General features: G+C 37.6%; 1 protein-coding gene across 1 annotated transcript; it reads right to left on the bottom strand.

The window, feature by feature from the left end:
• Positions 1-6,794: 6,794 nt before the first annotated feature.
• On the bottom strand, positions 6,795-12,509 carry LOC117409620 (lecithin retinol acyltransferase-like). The gene is made up of 2 exons (XM_034912054.2): positions 11,934-12,509; positions 6,795-7,048 (listed from the first exon to the last, which is right to left on the bottom strand). The coding sequence occupies exons 1-2, from the start codon at positions 12,477-12,479 to the stop codon at positions 6,896-6,898; spliced, it is 699 nt and encodes a 232-aa protein (XP_034767945.1). The 5' UTR covers positions 12,480-12,509; the 3' UTR covers positions 6,795-6,895.
• Between the last annotated feature and the right edge of the window lie 3,217 nt (positions 12,510-15,726).

The following is a 15,726-nucleotide window of genomic DNA, read 5'->3' as shown; positions in this document are numbered from 1 at the left end:
GTTTCTGACTTCAGTCTCCTCTTCAGCAAGTGAAATGCATGTTCAATCAGATTTAAATCAGGAGATTGACTTGGTCAGTCTAAAACTTTCCACTTTTTCCCCCTGATGAACTCCTTGGTTGTGTTGGCAGTGTGTTTCGGGTCATTGTCCTGTTGCATTGTGAAGCGCCGCCCAATGAGTCTGGTGGCATTTTCTTGTACATTGGTAGCCAACATGCTTCTGTACACTTCTGAAGTCATTCTGCTGCTGCCATCATTTGTTACATCATCAATAAAGATGAGTGAGCCCATTCCAGAGGCAGCCATGCATGCCCATGCCATGACACTACCTCCACCATGCTTCACAGATGAGGTGGTATGCTTTGGATCATCTGCAGTTCCTTTTTTTCTCCACACTTTTGCCTTCCCATCACTTTGATAAAGGTTAATCTTTGTCTCTGTCCATAAAACTCTGTTCCAAAACTCTACTGGCTCATCTTTGTACTTTTTAGCAAATTCTAATCTGGCCTTTCTGTTTTTGGTGCTGATCAGAGGTTTGCATCTTGCAGTGTAGCCTTTGTAATTCTGCTGCCGAAGTCTTCTGCGAACAGTAGATTGTGACACTTTCACCCCAGCATTCTGGAGGTTGTTGGTGATTTCACTGACACTTATTTTAGGGTTGTTTTTCACAGCTCTGGTCATTTTTCTGTCATCAACTGCTGTTGTTTTCCTTGGCCGACCTGGTCGTTGCCGATTGCTGAAGACACCAGTGGTTTCTTTCTTTTTCAGGACATTCCAAACTGTTGATTTGGCTATGCCCAACTTTTATGCTATGGTTCTAATTGAGCTACTCTTTTCTTTTAGCATCCAAATCGCTTGCTTTTCTTTCATAGACAGCTCCCTAGTCTTCATGTTGGATTATGCCTACTGACACCAAACGCAGACTCCAAAGGCAAAAGCAAAGGATAGAACTGAAACATATTATTAAAAATAATTAATTAAATTCAGCTTCAAACAGAATTTGGTTTTATTTAAGCTTGGTTGCACACTTTTTTTTCATAAGGCAGTGTGGGTGTAATTGACATGTGGAAATGGGTTTATTGTGTGTGCCTTTTTGGAGTTGTTATGTTTGCTTAAATTATTGTTTACAGACAGGCGCTCAATTGAGACTTGCTGCCTGTTAGGTTTGGTTGAGAGGAAGGGCAGTGAGTGATTGGCTGTGCCAGTCCTCGACCAGCAGGTGGGCGGGTCTCGACTGAGTGTCCGTCAACATAAAAACATCCGGTGGAGATTGTTCTGGGCGACTGCACCGCCATGCTACCCAGAGGGGCGCTGCGTACACTCAGGAGGAGAGCTTCTGCTCTGCAGAAACTACAGCTACGCAACCCTTAAACTGCAACACAGCACTTGTGAAGGCAGTGCCCAGCCAAGGCCGTATGAAGATGCAGGAGGTGCCATAAGAATACCGGCTCATAAGTAGGTTAGTTTAGGGCATATTGATCCCAAGTAATGTATAGCGAGGGTTACGTAGTGTAGCATATTCCTGGAGCGGGACACCTTGTTTAGCGCTTGCCCTGTGTGGCACCTTTTATTTGTAGTTTTTGTACTGTGTTTTATTTTGCCTTTTGTACAGTCTTCTGTATGTGTCCTCTGTGCATTACCATCGCCGGTAGTGATGGTTACTTTCTGTTTTGTGTTAATAAATCCTGTGCGCCTGAGCGGCCTTTCAACTCCAATTCCCATGTCTCTCTGTCTTGCATATCAGCGGTTACCCACACACATGACACGTGTACCCTGTCAAACGCAGTCTCTTGATGTTGGGGAGGAGACTCAAAAGGAACATTTCATCCTCATCTGTGGGCTTAGGTTGAGGGGAGTGAGTGACTTTAAGGACAGATAAAAGACATTCCTGAAAGCTTTCGAGACCAGGTGATTGCCTTCTCCTCTTCTGCCTCGGCACTTGTGAGCTTGAAGAGGGGGGATGTGAGGTGGTCTCCAGCTCGCTGTGCTCCTCTTCATCTCATGGACAAGAGTACCAGGGTTGCTGTCGTCCTCCTCTCTGTCTTCATCTTGTTTCTCTGCAGGCATGTTCCCTTTAACACCCTTTAAAGACAACCAGGCTACGATCATATGTGCCATTGGGTTTGTTTCAATCAGACTAGCGGTTTGGGAGAAGATCTTTGTACTTTGTGATTATGACGTCTGTACTGTGCAATTTTGATGTCATGCAGCATGGCCGCCATAACACACAACCTTCTTACGAACTCCAGTTAATCTTGGAATAACCCTCAACAACTATACCAACTTTCAGCACTCTGTAATAAGGCTTTTTCGAAATACAAATCTTTACATTTAGGCAAAATGTGTTTTTTCAATTCACTATGGTGGCCAAACCATGTGACGTAGTTCTTCAGGATTTTCCATCTTCCCATAAGCATCTACCAACCTACCGAATCTGGTGAGTTTTCAAGCAACTTTTGGGAGAAAGAAAACCCCATGTTAAAAATGTAATGTATATTTTTTATTAAATGTATTTTTTTGTATTCATTTTATTAAAAATTGTTAGAATATAATAAATGTACACTTTTTAGACCAAATAAAACATGTGCTTGATCTTTTTGTCTGTGGTAATGATTTTATTTATCAGGAAATGCTTTGAGTAGCAGGTGCATGTAAAATTATTTTCAATGTGGTTTATCAAAAAAAAAAAAAAATGACTCTCTCATATATACTGTTATTATTATTATTTATATCTGAGCAGTCACCCTTATTATTATTATTATTATTATTATTATTATTATTATTATTATTATTATTATTATTATTATTATTATTATTTATTTCTTAGCAGACGCCCTTATCCAGGGCGACTTACAATCGTAAGCAACGATCCAAAGCAGACATCAAAATCTACTTCAGAATGGTTCAAGAAGAATAAAATCAAGGTTCTGGAATGGACTAGTCAAAGTCCCGATCTAAATTCGACTTTGGTATGAGTTGAAGGCTGTGCACAAGAGAAGTCCTTGGAATTTGAATGAACTGAAACAATTTTACGTTGAAGAATGGTCAAAAATCCCTACAGAATCATGTCAAAAGCTCATTGACAAATATCCTAATCGTTTAAAAGAGGTTATTATTGCTAAAGGTTCCTCAACTAGCCACAAAATTCATGTTCCTTGTCAGGGTATGAATACTTTTTTTTTTTTTTTTTTAATTTAGTCGTTGCCAATTATTTTTTTTATTATTTTCTCCCCAATTTGGAATGGCCAATTATTTTTAGGCTCAGCTCACCTCTACCACACCTGCGCTGACTCGGGAGGGTGAAGACGAACATACGCTGTCCTCCGAAGCGTGTGCCGTCAGCTGACCACTTTTTTCACACTGTGGACTCACCATGTAGCCACCCAAGAGCTACAGCGTAGGAGGACAACGCAGCTCTCGGGCAGCTTACAGGCAAGCCCGCAGGCGCCTGGCCAGACTACAGGGGTCGCTGCTGCGCAGTGAGCCGAGGACACCCTGGCCGACCAAATCCTCCCTCCCCCTGGGCGGCGCTCGGCCAATTGAGCGCCGCCCCCTAGAAGCTTCCGTCCTCGGTCGGCAAAAGAATAGCCTGGACTCGAACTCGCGACATCCAAGGGTATGAATACTTTTTGAATTTGCATTTTTGAAGTTTTGAAAAAAAATTGCTGAAATAAATAATTGTAGAAATCTATTTCTTGTAACTTTTTTTTCCCTCATCCACAAAAGCAAATCTTTTGCTACAAAAGATTTTTCCTATAATTATTTGTTTTCGAGAAATTTCTTGAAATTATACATTTACATTGGGGTATGTAAATGTTTGACTACAACTGTATATACAATACATTAAACACATTTTCACTGGATCTTCTGAAGCTCTCTATATTGATTGATTCAAACATCACAAGTAAAATAAATCTTCAACCCGATGCAGTGTATTTGCACAGCTGCACCCAGTATGATGTCAAGTAATCTGCAAGGTGTGAATAAACTAACTGCTTTGGATTTAAGAATTTACATACCAGTATTAAAACTTAAGCCTCTCGCGAACACCAATAGCTGTAAATGTCTATTTGAGGTTCCATAATCCTTCTTGCAAGTGTGCATCAGCAGGGTCTGATAAAGTAGTGAACAGACCTTCAGGTAAAAAGCTGATTTAGTGTCCAGTCAAAGGTCCAGTATACATAAGCTACTAAGAATCGAATGCCTTTGTAATCTTAAACTATTCGCAAGCCGTGGTCTTGACATTTGCTGTCATCACTTTGTGTGCAGCCTTAAACAAAATGCTGTAAAGAACTAGGAGGCCAGCTACGGTTACTGTGTCAACATTCCTCTGAAGAAGCTTTACTGATTAAATAGACAGAACACTCTGCAAAGAAGCTAATAATTCTTTCAAAAATATGTTTCAATTACATTGTCTGCTTACAATGTAGAGTAAAAAATATACACTTCAAGCCCTTAAAAAGGAAGTAGCGGGTTTCAAAAAAATATAGCATTATACTGTAAATAACAGACCTGTAATTTCTTTTCATTATTACCATCCTCACAACTTCTTACACTTTAAAGTCTGTTTCAGTTATTTTCAAAACGGCCGCTCTAGTGCACTGTGCATTTGAGATCTGTCTTCTGAATCACTGCAGTGATTTAAAAAAAAAAAAAAAAAAAAACATAACAAGTGCTCCGGCTTTTCTGTTCTGTACCACATCATGGATCATTATTGCTGTGTTACCTGTTTAACAACGTGGGCAATGATCCTAAACTATCAGTGCACTAGAGTGGCCATTTTAAAAAGAGCTTTGAAACAGACTGAGGCCCAGCCCAAATCAAAACTTTGACAACCCGCTAATTCCACTTAATAAAACTGTATTTAATAATTTTTTCTTTTTTTGTAAGTATATTATTGCTTCTACTCATAAAAAGAAAACTCTATTAAATAGTTTTGTTAAATGCGATTAGCGGGTTGTCAAAGTTTTGATTTGGTCCCAGCCAAAGTTATAAGTGTAAAAAGTTGTCAGGATGTTAATACCTGCTACTTACTCTTTTTTTTATTTAGTCGTTGCCAATTTTTATTATTTTCTCCCAATTTGCAATGGCCAATTATTTTTTAGACTCAGCTCACCTCTACCACCCCTACACTGACTCGGTAGGGCGAAGACGAACACACGCTGTCCTCTGAAGTGTGTGCTGTCAGCTGACCGCTTTTTTTCACACTGCAGACTCACCATGCAGCCACCCAAGAGCCACAGCCTCGGAGGACAACGCAGCTCTTGGGCAGCTTACAGGCAAGTCCACAGGCGCCTGGCCAGACTACAGGGGTCGCTGGTGCACGGCGAGCCGAGGACACCCTGGCTGACCTAAACCCTCCCTGCCCCAGGCGATGCTCAGCCAATTGTGCGCCGCCCCCTGGGAGCTCCTGTCCATGGTGGGCTGTGGAATAGCCTGGACTCGAACCACCAACATCCAGGCTAAAGAGCGCATCCTGCACTCCACGCGGAGCGCCTTTACTGGATGCGCCACTAGGGAGCCCCCCTATACCTGCTACTTACTCTTTAAATGTACAAATATAATACTTGGCAATACACAGCACTAGTGTTTATGTATCTACTTCAGTTTTATCAGGCTTAAAATGCAACTTACTGTAATGTATGCAATCCAACTTGAGACTTGTGTGTACCTCACTTCGTAAGAATTATCTTCAAATTACTTTTTCATAGTTTTTTTTGTACCCCTACCATTGTAATGCCTGCAACCATTCTAGGGATCCTTATTGCAATTACTAAATATTTATAATTATATTAATAATTTCCCTTATTGCTCAGTTGCCTAACAGAGGCCTATGTAAGTCAGTGGAGTGTCTTTACAGAAGTAACAGCCAACAGCAACTTGTGCACAGCTGTGGATTTCCAGTCATAATATCTGTTCACTAAATGGTGGCAGCTTCAGAAGACACTTTGTTTTATCAACTGTAGCCTGGGTTACATACGTTGAAGACCGGTGCCTAGTACAGAAGAGTAGCTACTGAAGGTCAAAGCACACCTACACAGAAAATATCAAAAAAAGTTTGATAATGTGGTATATGTTCCTCTCTGGACATCCCTAGATTGTTACTGTTTAATGAATACAAAGATAAAAAAATAAACTAAAATTAATTTGTATGCAAGCAAATATTGTACATATTTGTCAACTAGTTTAAATGTTAAAGTATTATATCCCTTCATGGGTATATTGATTTTACAATATATGGGTATGATTTTACAATAAATAGTTAGAGGCCACTTCCATTTGTCTAAACTTTGGAAGAAACCACCAATACCAAACACTGTGCATACAGAAGATGTGTGTACCTCTCTCAAGCAATCTCTGCTCACTATTGTGTACATCTGAGATTCAATAAATAGAGAAATGCTTGTCACCTTTTGTTCAAGAGCAGTACCACACACAGCATGCAAATTAAACATACAGATAGCACATCATTTAAAAAGAAAGCTGCTTTAATATGAATGAAGGACTTTTATTTTGTAAACCGACTGTACAGACTGGGGTTAAACTTCTCGGGGGGGGAAAACAATCCATTTTACACTTTCTATATATATTATATACACACACACACACACACACACACACACACACACAAAGATATGGACAGTACATTGTATGCTCTATAAACCATTCACCTTGGGTAGAAACAAAATATAAAATTGACAGGTGCTTTATATTGGCTTACACAGTAAGTGAAAATATGGATTCAAAAATAGAAAACTGAAAATTGCTAGGAGTCATTTAAAATGTGCATCTTCCATCACAAAAAAAAAAAAAAATGCAAACACAAAACACACAACACATATCCCCTCCCTTTATATTAAGCAACAAGTACTATGTTGTTTTGTCTTTTGCAGAAGTTAACTGGCCATCCAAAGGGTGAATGGGATAAGAATGGTTGGCAGCGTGGTGGAAGGAGCCAGACCAAGATAAAGGATAGATATCATTCCCAGAATAGCCGTCAGCATAAAACTTCTCTGATCTCGGATGATCCTTTTCAGAACATCGCAGAACTGCAAAGAAAACATATAAAAAAAGCGTTTAAAATTCACATTCAAACCAAGGGGATTTAACAATTTAAAGCCAGGTTTCATTCTCTATCACGTGTGCGAATTCAAGGAAATATAAAACTAAAAACAGCAGCCAAAAGAAAACTAGTTTAGTCACCTGCCCTCCCCCCCAAAAAAAATAAAGTATGTCTGAACACCAGGTTATCCTGTTCCTAGTTGCAACAGATTACGTTTTTAATTGGTCCACGTCCCAACTAAGCTACTTTATGAGAAGGAATGTTGAATAGTCCAGAATTCTCAGCAGAAAGCAATAAAACAGAGACTGAAAGCGTTCACTGTCAACACCTCATACAAAATAAACAAATGAACATTGGAAATACCATTAGCTCCAGCATAGCATGCAATTGTCTCTAAGTAAGCAATTGGTCGGTTGAAAGGGTGCAGGTTTGGTTAATCTTTGTATAAGCACCAGGTTGATCATTCTTCTTGTAATAACTGTCCAGAGCTGACACTTAGTTTTATTCCATATGGTATGGACAAACAAATACCATGGCATGACCACTGAATAAAGAATGTAAAAGGTAAAAATAAAATACCCTATAAAAAAAAAGGTCTGCAGAAATTCTCCTTTCTTATTTTATTTTCTAGAACACATACATGTGAAACCTTAGCAGGGAGAAAGCATTTGGTGAGTCAGCTCACCATGAAGCCTTAACCCCCCCCCCCCCCCCCCCAAAAAAAAAGAAAAAAAAAAAAAAACACCACACACACACACCACCACACTTGGTATTGTGTACAGGCTCTAATACAGCACTTGTTCCAGCCAACAACAACAACCGATTTTAAAAAGAAAACCTAGTCAAAAAAGTGGATTTAAAAGTTTGAGAAGTTTGTGATCCAACAAATGCAATCCAAGATTTTTGCTTAATCCCGCTCTGCCATGGTTACCAATTGCTCTACAAAGTTTACTCAGCTCATGCTGAAACAAAGGAACACTGTGGGGCATGAAGCAACAAGGCCAATTAAAAGTAATCCCATTACTTCAGTGTGAAAAGTAGCTAGCTGTTCTGTTAAATCACAATCTCGTTCTGGTAATTCTGGCATTTCAGTAACTGGTTAGAGGTTCTCTTCACAGTTAAAATAATTTCAATGTACACAATACAAATATTGACAGGTGTCACACGAAAAATGGTCCACCTTCAGTGTTCGAAAATTATATTGCCCGACATGCCCGGGGCATGTAAAAATATAGCTTGCATGCCCAAATCAGGCATCTAAAAATTTTCAATTTCCTAAAAAGAAAACAAGCTATTAATTGTATCTATTATGATGGATTTAAAACTTCTGTATATGTGCTAGAGGTCTTCACTGGGATTGGGTAAATAATTGTCGGTTTGTGGTCAGGTTGATTAATTTCTGACCCATGGAGACCTGCAATATTCGCCCTCTAATTTCAGAATTTCCAGTCTCAGTATGGCACTTTAAAAAAAAAAAAAAAAAAGGTGCCTGTTCACCTGCGCAAACAGCATAGAGTTTGGGAGTAAAAGAGGCCGTCGGTGGCAGTTTTTTTTTTTTTTTTAAACTTTCCTCCTATTAGAAAAAAAATGGGGAAAAAGAACAATAACGAAAAGATTAAAATTTAAAAGAGCAAATTTGGAACAGAATAACTTTTTTTTTTTTTTTTTAAACATTTTTACATTATCATCGAACATTCTTAAAACAATATTTCGATGTCTTTTTAACATTGTTTGATTGCATACAGTTTGCTCCCACTTGATTTTTTATCCAAGAAGTTTATAATTATATATATATATATATATATATATATATATATATATATATATATATATAACCCCCCCCCCCCCCCCAACACACACACACACACGCGCACGCTACACCCATTCAAAAATATAGGATTCAACTGACTGAAGAACAAATTCAGAAAATGAAAGTGTTGTTTAACATTGCATATTTCATCGCAAAGGACGGAATGTCATTTACAAAATTTGAAAAACTGTGTGCATTGCAAGTGCATTGAGGACGAAACTATTTAAAATGACAAAAGCGCCAAGGTTTGTTCACCACATAGCAGAAGCCTTAAAGAAAGATTTAGTAACACAATTGGAAGAAGCGAGGTTTATATGTAGAATGGCAGATGGGAGCAACGATTGTAATATGGTAGAGGAAGACACCGTTTATGTTTGCAGCATACATGATGGTAAACCAGTGACAAAACTAGCAGGGTTAATTGATGTAGAATGCACCAATGCAAAAGATGTGCATGAGACCACTATCAATGCTCTAGAAGAAATTTAATTAAATGAAGAACGGTTAGAGAAAATAGTGGGATTGAATATGGATGGCGCTGCTGTAAACACAGGAAAAAAACCTCTGGTGTTGCATCACGAATAGCAGAAGACATTCCTTATCCAATACGTAAGGATACGATTTTGGCAAAGTGATTTTTAGTACATTTCACAGGAGAGTTGCGAAAAAAAAAAAATTAAACAGAAATGTCAAGGAAACCAAATAATGTAGGTTTAGCTACATCAACACACAAGAGCTTTTAAAGAATGCACAAAAAACAATAAAGACTATTGCTTTTGACCGTTGGCAAGTTTAAATGTTACTTTAGACTACAAAACTTAGTTAAAAACGGTCCTTTCACACCAACTATTTAAAAAAAAAAAAAAAAAAAAACAAACCCCACACACAATCAGATGGTGTCTGAAATAAACGGTGTTCCTATTTCTCTGTGTGCGTCCAGCATAAATGTACACACACAAAATCAGCATGTCAAATAATTGTTTTTATTACCGTGTTCAAAATGAAAACTGTATATATTTCTTCAAAAATAAAGAATGAGACGTTTAAATTGGTTGTTTCCAAGTAGCCCCAAAACCCCAACGAAACAGAGCTGAAAAACACAGGCAGCACCATGTCATTCATATTTTTTGAAGATGCAAGACCAAATAACAAGCACTGTATGTATGTGAAGATCACAACCGAGAGTTTACAGTAATACGATCTGTTTATTTACATGCTGCTCAGCTACAAAATAGAAATCTCATTCGCCGACTTACATAGCTACATGTAAATGATGTGTGCATACACAACCAATTTACAGATACTTGCATAATTGTATTTTCAGTGCATGACTGCAACAGAGCAAATTAATCCTAATCAACAATCTCCCTCCCGACCTGTGAGGGCGCTGTATAACAGGAACAGTGTGCCCCGGACTGGATGGTTTGACATTTCATTCCAGGGTCAGTTGGAAGTCGGCCATCCAGAAAAGGGGGCGGAGCAACCAGTCATCGCCTTAATCCAGGGGTGCCCAATCCTGGTCCTGGAGGGCCGGTGTCCCTCCTGGTTTTTATTCCAACTGTACACTAAATTGCTTAATTGGACCAATTAAGCTTCTAATAAGTGTTTGATTGGTCCAATTAAGTAATTTAGGGGGCAACTGGAACAAAAGCAAGGAGGACATCGGTCCTCCAGGACCAGGATTGGGCACCCCTGCCCTTGGAAAATGGTGCCCCAGGACTCATTTTCAAAGATTATGCTATGAAAATTGGTCCCTCCCGGACCAATTTTCATTATGAAATTCAGTCCCCCCACCCCCCTTATGAAATCGCTGTAATTACGTTAGAACACACTGAGAACTGTAACATTTTTAAAAATGAGCTAGCCTTAGGGCATTACTAAAATTGATATATATATATATATATATATATATATACACACACACACATACATATATACACACACACTTTGACAGCGGTTTCTATGCTTTTTCTATACATTATTTCTCAAATGCTATACATTGTCACTTTCCTTCTTGTTTGTTTAGCAAAACACACATTTATTTTGTTTTGAAGGGATATAAACAGTTTTTGTGGGATATGATTTATCACCCAACATTCACATAACAATATTATGATTATTGTCATTATTCTTTGTATAAATTTCATCACAAGGCTTGCTTTGTTGCGTGTTGCTTACTCAGTTCAAAGGAATAAAAAAAATATTGCAAAGTTATATTCTTAATATTAACATATGAAAATGAGTCTGGGGGGACCATTTTCCATAGGCCAATCTATTAAAATTAATCCCGGGGGGGGTGGGGGGGGGCAAATTCAGCGTGACAACGCGATACATTTGATAGAATTGTGGATCCAATACTATTACATAGACAGCTTGGTCATTTCAAAAGGTAATATGATTTCCCAACTGGACAGATGCACCAGTCCTGAAAGGCTTTGTGGCTGGGTCAACCTTATTAACCCTTGCAAATTAATGCTTTCAATAATATAATGTTTATCCTGAACACACTACACAGAATTGTTTTAACAGTCTGGTAATAGACATACCAACCACTGTGAAAAAAAAAAAAAAAGAGGATACTGGCCGTGTTCTATAAATACTTTCTGGCCTATTAAATGCTGTCAGCAATTAGCTAAACATTTAAAAATAGTATAAATACAACAGTGATAATTACGACGTATCTACTAAGAACCAAAACAACTAGGTATGGGTCGAAAATCCATTACATTGAAATAATTGGCATACAATTACAAAATCATAACTGTTTTACCTCCCTGATATGCAAATATCAATATAATGTCCCTAAACTGGCACTCACGAAGGCAGACAGATTGAAGTTGTTGTAATGGTTAGCCTACTGCAGACAAGTGGTCATGTCCGTACGTGAACTGCAGTCACAGTGATATAATGTACTGGTATACAAAGCCTTGTTTTTCAGCATGTTACGATCAGCTTTTAACCAGGATTATATATCTTGAAATACATTAAATCAAATCAGTACCAGAAACAATTTTAACGATACCGAAAACTGTACCTGCAAAATAATCGAACAATGATTTACCTTGTCTGTTTGCAAACTCACAGGCTGCCCATATCTGCAGTATGTGACAAAATGTTCACAGTTATTCCAAAGCAGACTATATGGTGTTGCTCCAACAAGTTTCTCAGCTCTTCTTGCTACCTCTTCGTTTGGAAGTTGCTGTTTCTGGAGGATGTTGTCCATGTGGTTCACTATAATGTTGGACCCATAGGCAAAATCTTCCACAGTGTCAATTCGTATACTAGCAATCTTGGAAAGTACGCCCAGAAGAAGTCTCTTGTTCGTCACAACGTTGTGAATCTGACGCTCGTCGTTGGTAAGTGCGGGCAGGATGTCTGGCATCAAATGAGCAACTTTATTGTCTCCGAGATAAATGCCAAAGTGAATGAAGAGAGTACGCGGCACTTCTAACAAATCGCCTCTTGTAAAAGAAGACCAGTCAAAGTAGTTTGCATTTTTATCTCCGTCTGTCGAGATAGTACAAAACAAATTTAAGTTGGTGAAAAGGAACACCTTCTCAAAGAGAAACGTTAACGAGTCAAACATTTTTCGGTGCTTTTGCAGCATATTCTACTATGGTACTTAATTCCTTGCTTTTATCCGAAGCGGGTTAGGAGGAGACCGTGTGACATCACAGACTTGCTGAAATGGTGATTGGCTCTACTGATTTTGGTTCACGAGAAACGTGAGTTCTGTCCCACAGAAGCTGTTTAACAAGCGCGAGGGTCAATTAGTGTGTTTGCTTTATTGTTTACATGCACCTACAGTAGTAGTATGGAAAGTTATAGTCTTACTACGGTTGCAGCACGAGGTTTCCTTTATTATGGAGGTACCAAGGCATTTTGTAGGAATAGTTCGTGCAAGACTGTCAATATTTATTTGTAATCGATTCTCTTGTAGCATGCCTGGAGGAATGCTGCTGCTGCTGCTGCTGCTGCAAAAAAAAAAAAAAAAAAAAAAAAAAAAAGGAAAAGAAATAAACATACTGCTGTACCGTTTTTTGCAGAGTACTGCATTTACTTGAACAGTTACAAAGATGACCAACAGCAAAACACAGTGGTTAGGGAGTAGTGGTTAGGGCTCTGGACTCTTGACTGGAGGGTCGTGGGTTCAGTCCCAGGTGGGGGACACTGCTGCTGTACCCTTGTGCAAGGTACTTTACCTAGATTGCTCCAGTAAAAACCCAACTGTATAAATGGGTAATTGTATGTAAAAAATAATGTGATATCTTGTAAGAATTGTAAGTCGCCCTGGATAAGGGCGTCTGCTAAAAAATAATTAATAATTAAAGAAACTATACTTGCAAAGCGATGTGTAAGGTTCTCTTATGTTTAGTTCGAACTTCAATTGCAATGCCCATGTGTTTCCCTCATTTATTTTATTAGGTTTGCACTATAAAATAGTTCTAGCTGTCTTTCTTCGTTGCGGCTTGAGAACTACTGTCGTCTGTCACTTCATACCGTATTCATCAGCATGTTAATTACCGTACAACTATAAACAGACACTTACTTTTGCTGCAGCCTAGATCAAAACTTATTTCCTAAAAATAAAAAAGAAAAGAAAAAAAAACAAAGACCATGAACTGACATGCAAAGCAAAGAAATGTACCATTCAGAATATACATAGAAGAAGCACGATTTTTACGAGTTTAATTGTCTTTTTCCATGTAAGTATATTGCTTGTGTGCTATGTTGTTTTATTTGGTTCTTGATTCAGATATTGCAAACTAACGCGCGTGGTAAATGTAACGGTTTAAAAGAATGTCCAGCTACAAAACCATTCTAAAGTGTACCAAGTGGAGGTGAAAATAATAAAACGTTGTACTGTTGTGTGTGTGTTTGAGTATGTTTTTTTTGCAGGAAATTTCAATTATTGCTATGGAAAATCTGATGGCATACTCTTTTAAATAGTTTGGCTTGTAGTTGGCATATGGCAATAAACTTGCTTGATGAAATACGTAACCCCTTCTAGAGTTTTGCATTAGAAAGGGGCCGGGATTTAATATCGGGCAACTGAACAATTGGAAAAGTTCCTGGGTCTCGTTTCTATTACTAGTACGACGTCGGGTGACACTATACGACAGAGGTAGCATATCTATACAACGCTGTGCACACTACTTGCTCGTATTAGCAGTAGTATTTCACCGACACCAATTACTTGGCGTATAAATACGATAGGAGTACACCACAGTCATTTCCCTCACTGAACTTTGAGCAACATGGCTGCTCTAATTATGCTGTGTATTTAAGACATAGTCGGAGACAATTACAGCGACATAAGGCATCGAAAGTGTGCAGTATCATGCTGAAGAAGGCATTAATATTGTTATTATTATAATTAGGTAGCCATATTGTTATTTTGTAATGTTGACAATTTCTTGATACTGCAAACTTATTTATGTTTTAAACACGTGTAAAGCGCTTTGAGATACTGTGGTATGAAAGGCGCGATAAATAAATACAATTGGAAATGTAAATCAATCAAGAAATTACAATGATCCTCTCTTCTTCTGCTTAGGAGTATGTGGGTGAGGGGGCCTCAGCCTGTTTAATCCCATGTTATGGCCCGCTAGCTGCATTTATTTTACTTGTAGTTTTCAGTCCTTTTAAGGAAAACGTTAGTTCCAAACGTGTACATTACATGGGAATATATAGCATGACCTATACAGAATAAATTAGATAGAAAATGTTGTGCTAGGTCACTTAAACCTATAGTCATGACTAATTATTACGCAAATGACATTTCGAAGACTATTCAAAATACATTCCTTGTGTTGCGTAGTTCATATATTATCATACATATAGTCTACCTGTCATATTGAAACAATACCAATTACGATTCAACTCGATGATCGAGATTGCAGGTGATGACTGGTCGAAAGACCTATCTTATTTTAATTTACGATCTCGCAATATAGAAACGAGCCCAGGGTATTTTATTTCCAATATTAAAATATATTTGCATTTTATTAAACAATTCAATTTGTTGATTGAATTTAAGACTATACATTTAAACCTAAGTATAGTAAAGCAGTAGTTTTATATTGATTATTTAAAATATTTTAAAACCAAATTACTGTTACAAATGTCGCAACGTGTTAGTAGCCTATAGGTCTTCCACAGTAATTATGACATTTGTTAACTCGGGTAAAATTTGCACCATTAAAAAAAAAAAAAAAAGATTATCGTATTTTCATTTCACAAATTGCGCAAACTGCACGTATTTCTTACATACTGTGTGGCTATTGTATGCCTATGCTGGTTAGAAAACCCACTTGTGGATGTACGAATAATGATTTTACAGAATTCCTAGAATAGTATTATAATATAACTATATAATATAAATGAATTCGATTTTAGCATTATTGTTTTTTGGGGAACATGGAATGAAAAACGCATCATTTTAATATATATATATATATATATATATATATATATATATATATATATATATATATATATATATATATATATATATATATATATATAGTAGACAGACAAACTGTGGGCAGTTGGAACACGGAAATGTTGTAACACCTTCAATTTCTCCAATCGCAAGCAATATATATATATATATATATATATATATATATATATATATATATATATATATATATATATATATATATATATATATATATCACTTTTTTTGTGATATATACCTGTGTTACCCAGTTTATGGATCCAGGCTTTTAGCATTCTCATCCCTGATCTCTGTACTTATAATTGACACAATTGATTGTTCTTAGTTTTGCTGTTTCTTGCTGGAACATGAGGTGCAATAATGGCTTCCTGGGCTGGTTTCCACTATTACA

This window comes from Acipenser ruthenus, chromosome 2 (genome assembly GCF_902713425.1).
Source record: "Acipenser ruthenus chromosome 2, fAciRut3.2 maternal haplotype, whole genome shotgun sequence".
NCBI classification, from domain to species: Eukaryota; Metazoa; Chordata; class Actinopteri; order Acipenseriformes; family Acipenseridae; genus Acipenser; species Acipenser ruthenus.
The sequence above is the reverse complement of the archived record's forward strand: the minus strand, read 5'-3'. Positions and strand labels throughout refer to the sequence as shown.

Bases quoted from the DNA above. Each gene is read 5' to 3' on its own strand.
- LOC117409620 (XM_034912054.2), bottom strand. From the start codon at position 12,479: ATGCTGCAAAAGCACCGAAAAATGTTTGACTCGTTAACGTTTCTCTTT. The intron at 7,049-11,933 runs GTAAATCATTGT...TTTTCTTTGCAG, and splicing joins TGAGTTTGCAAACAGACAAG to TTCTGCGATGTTCTGAAAAG.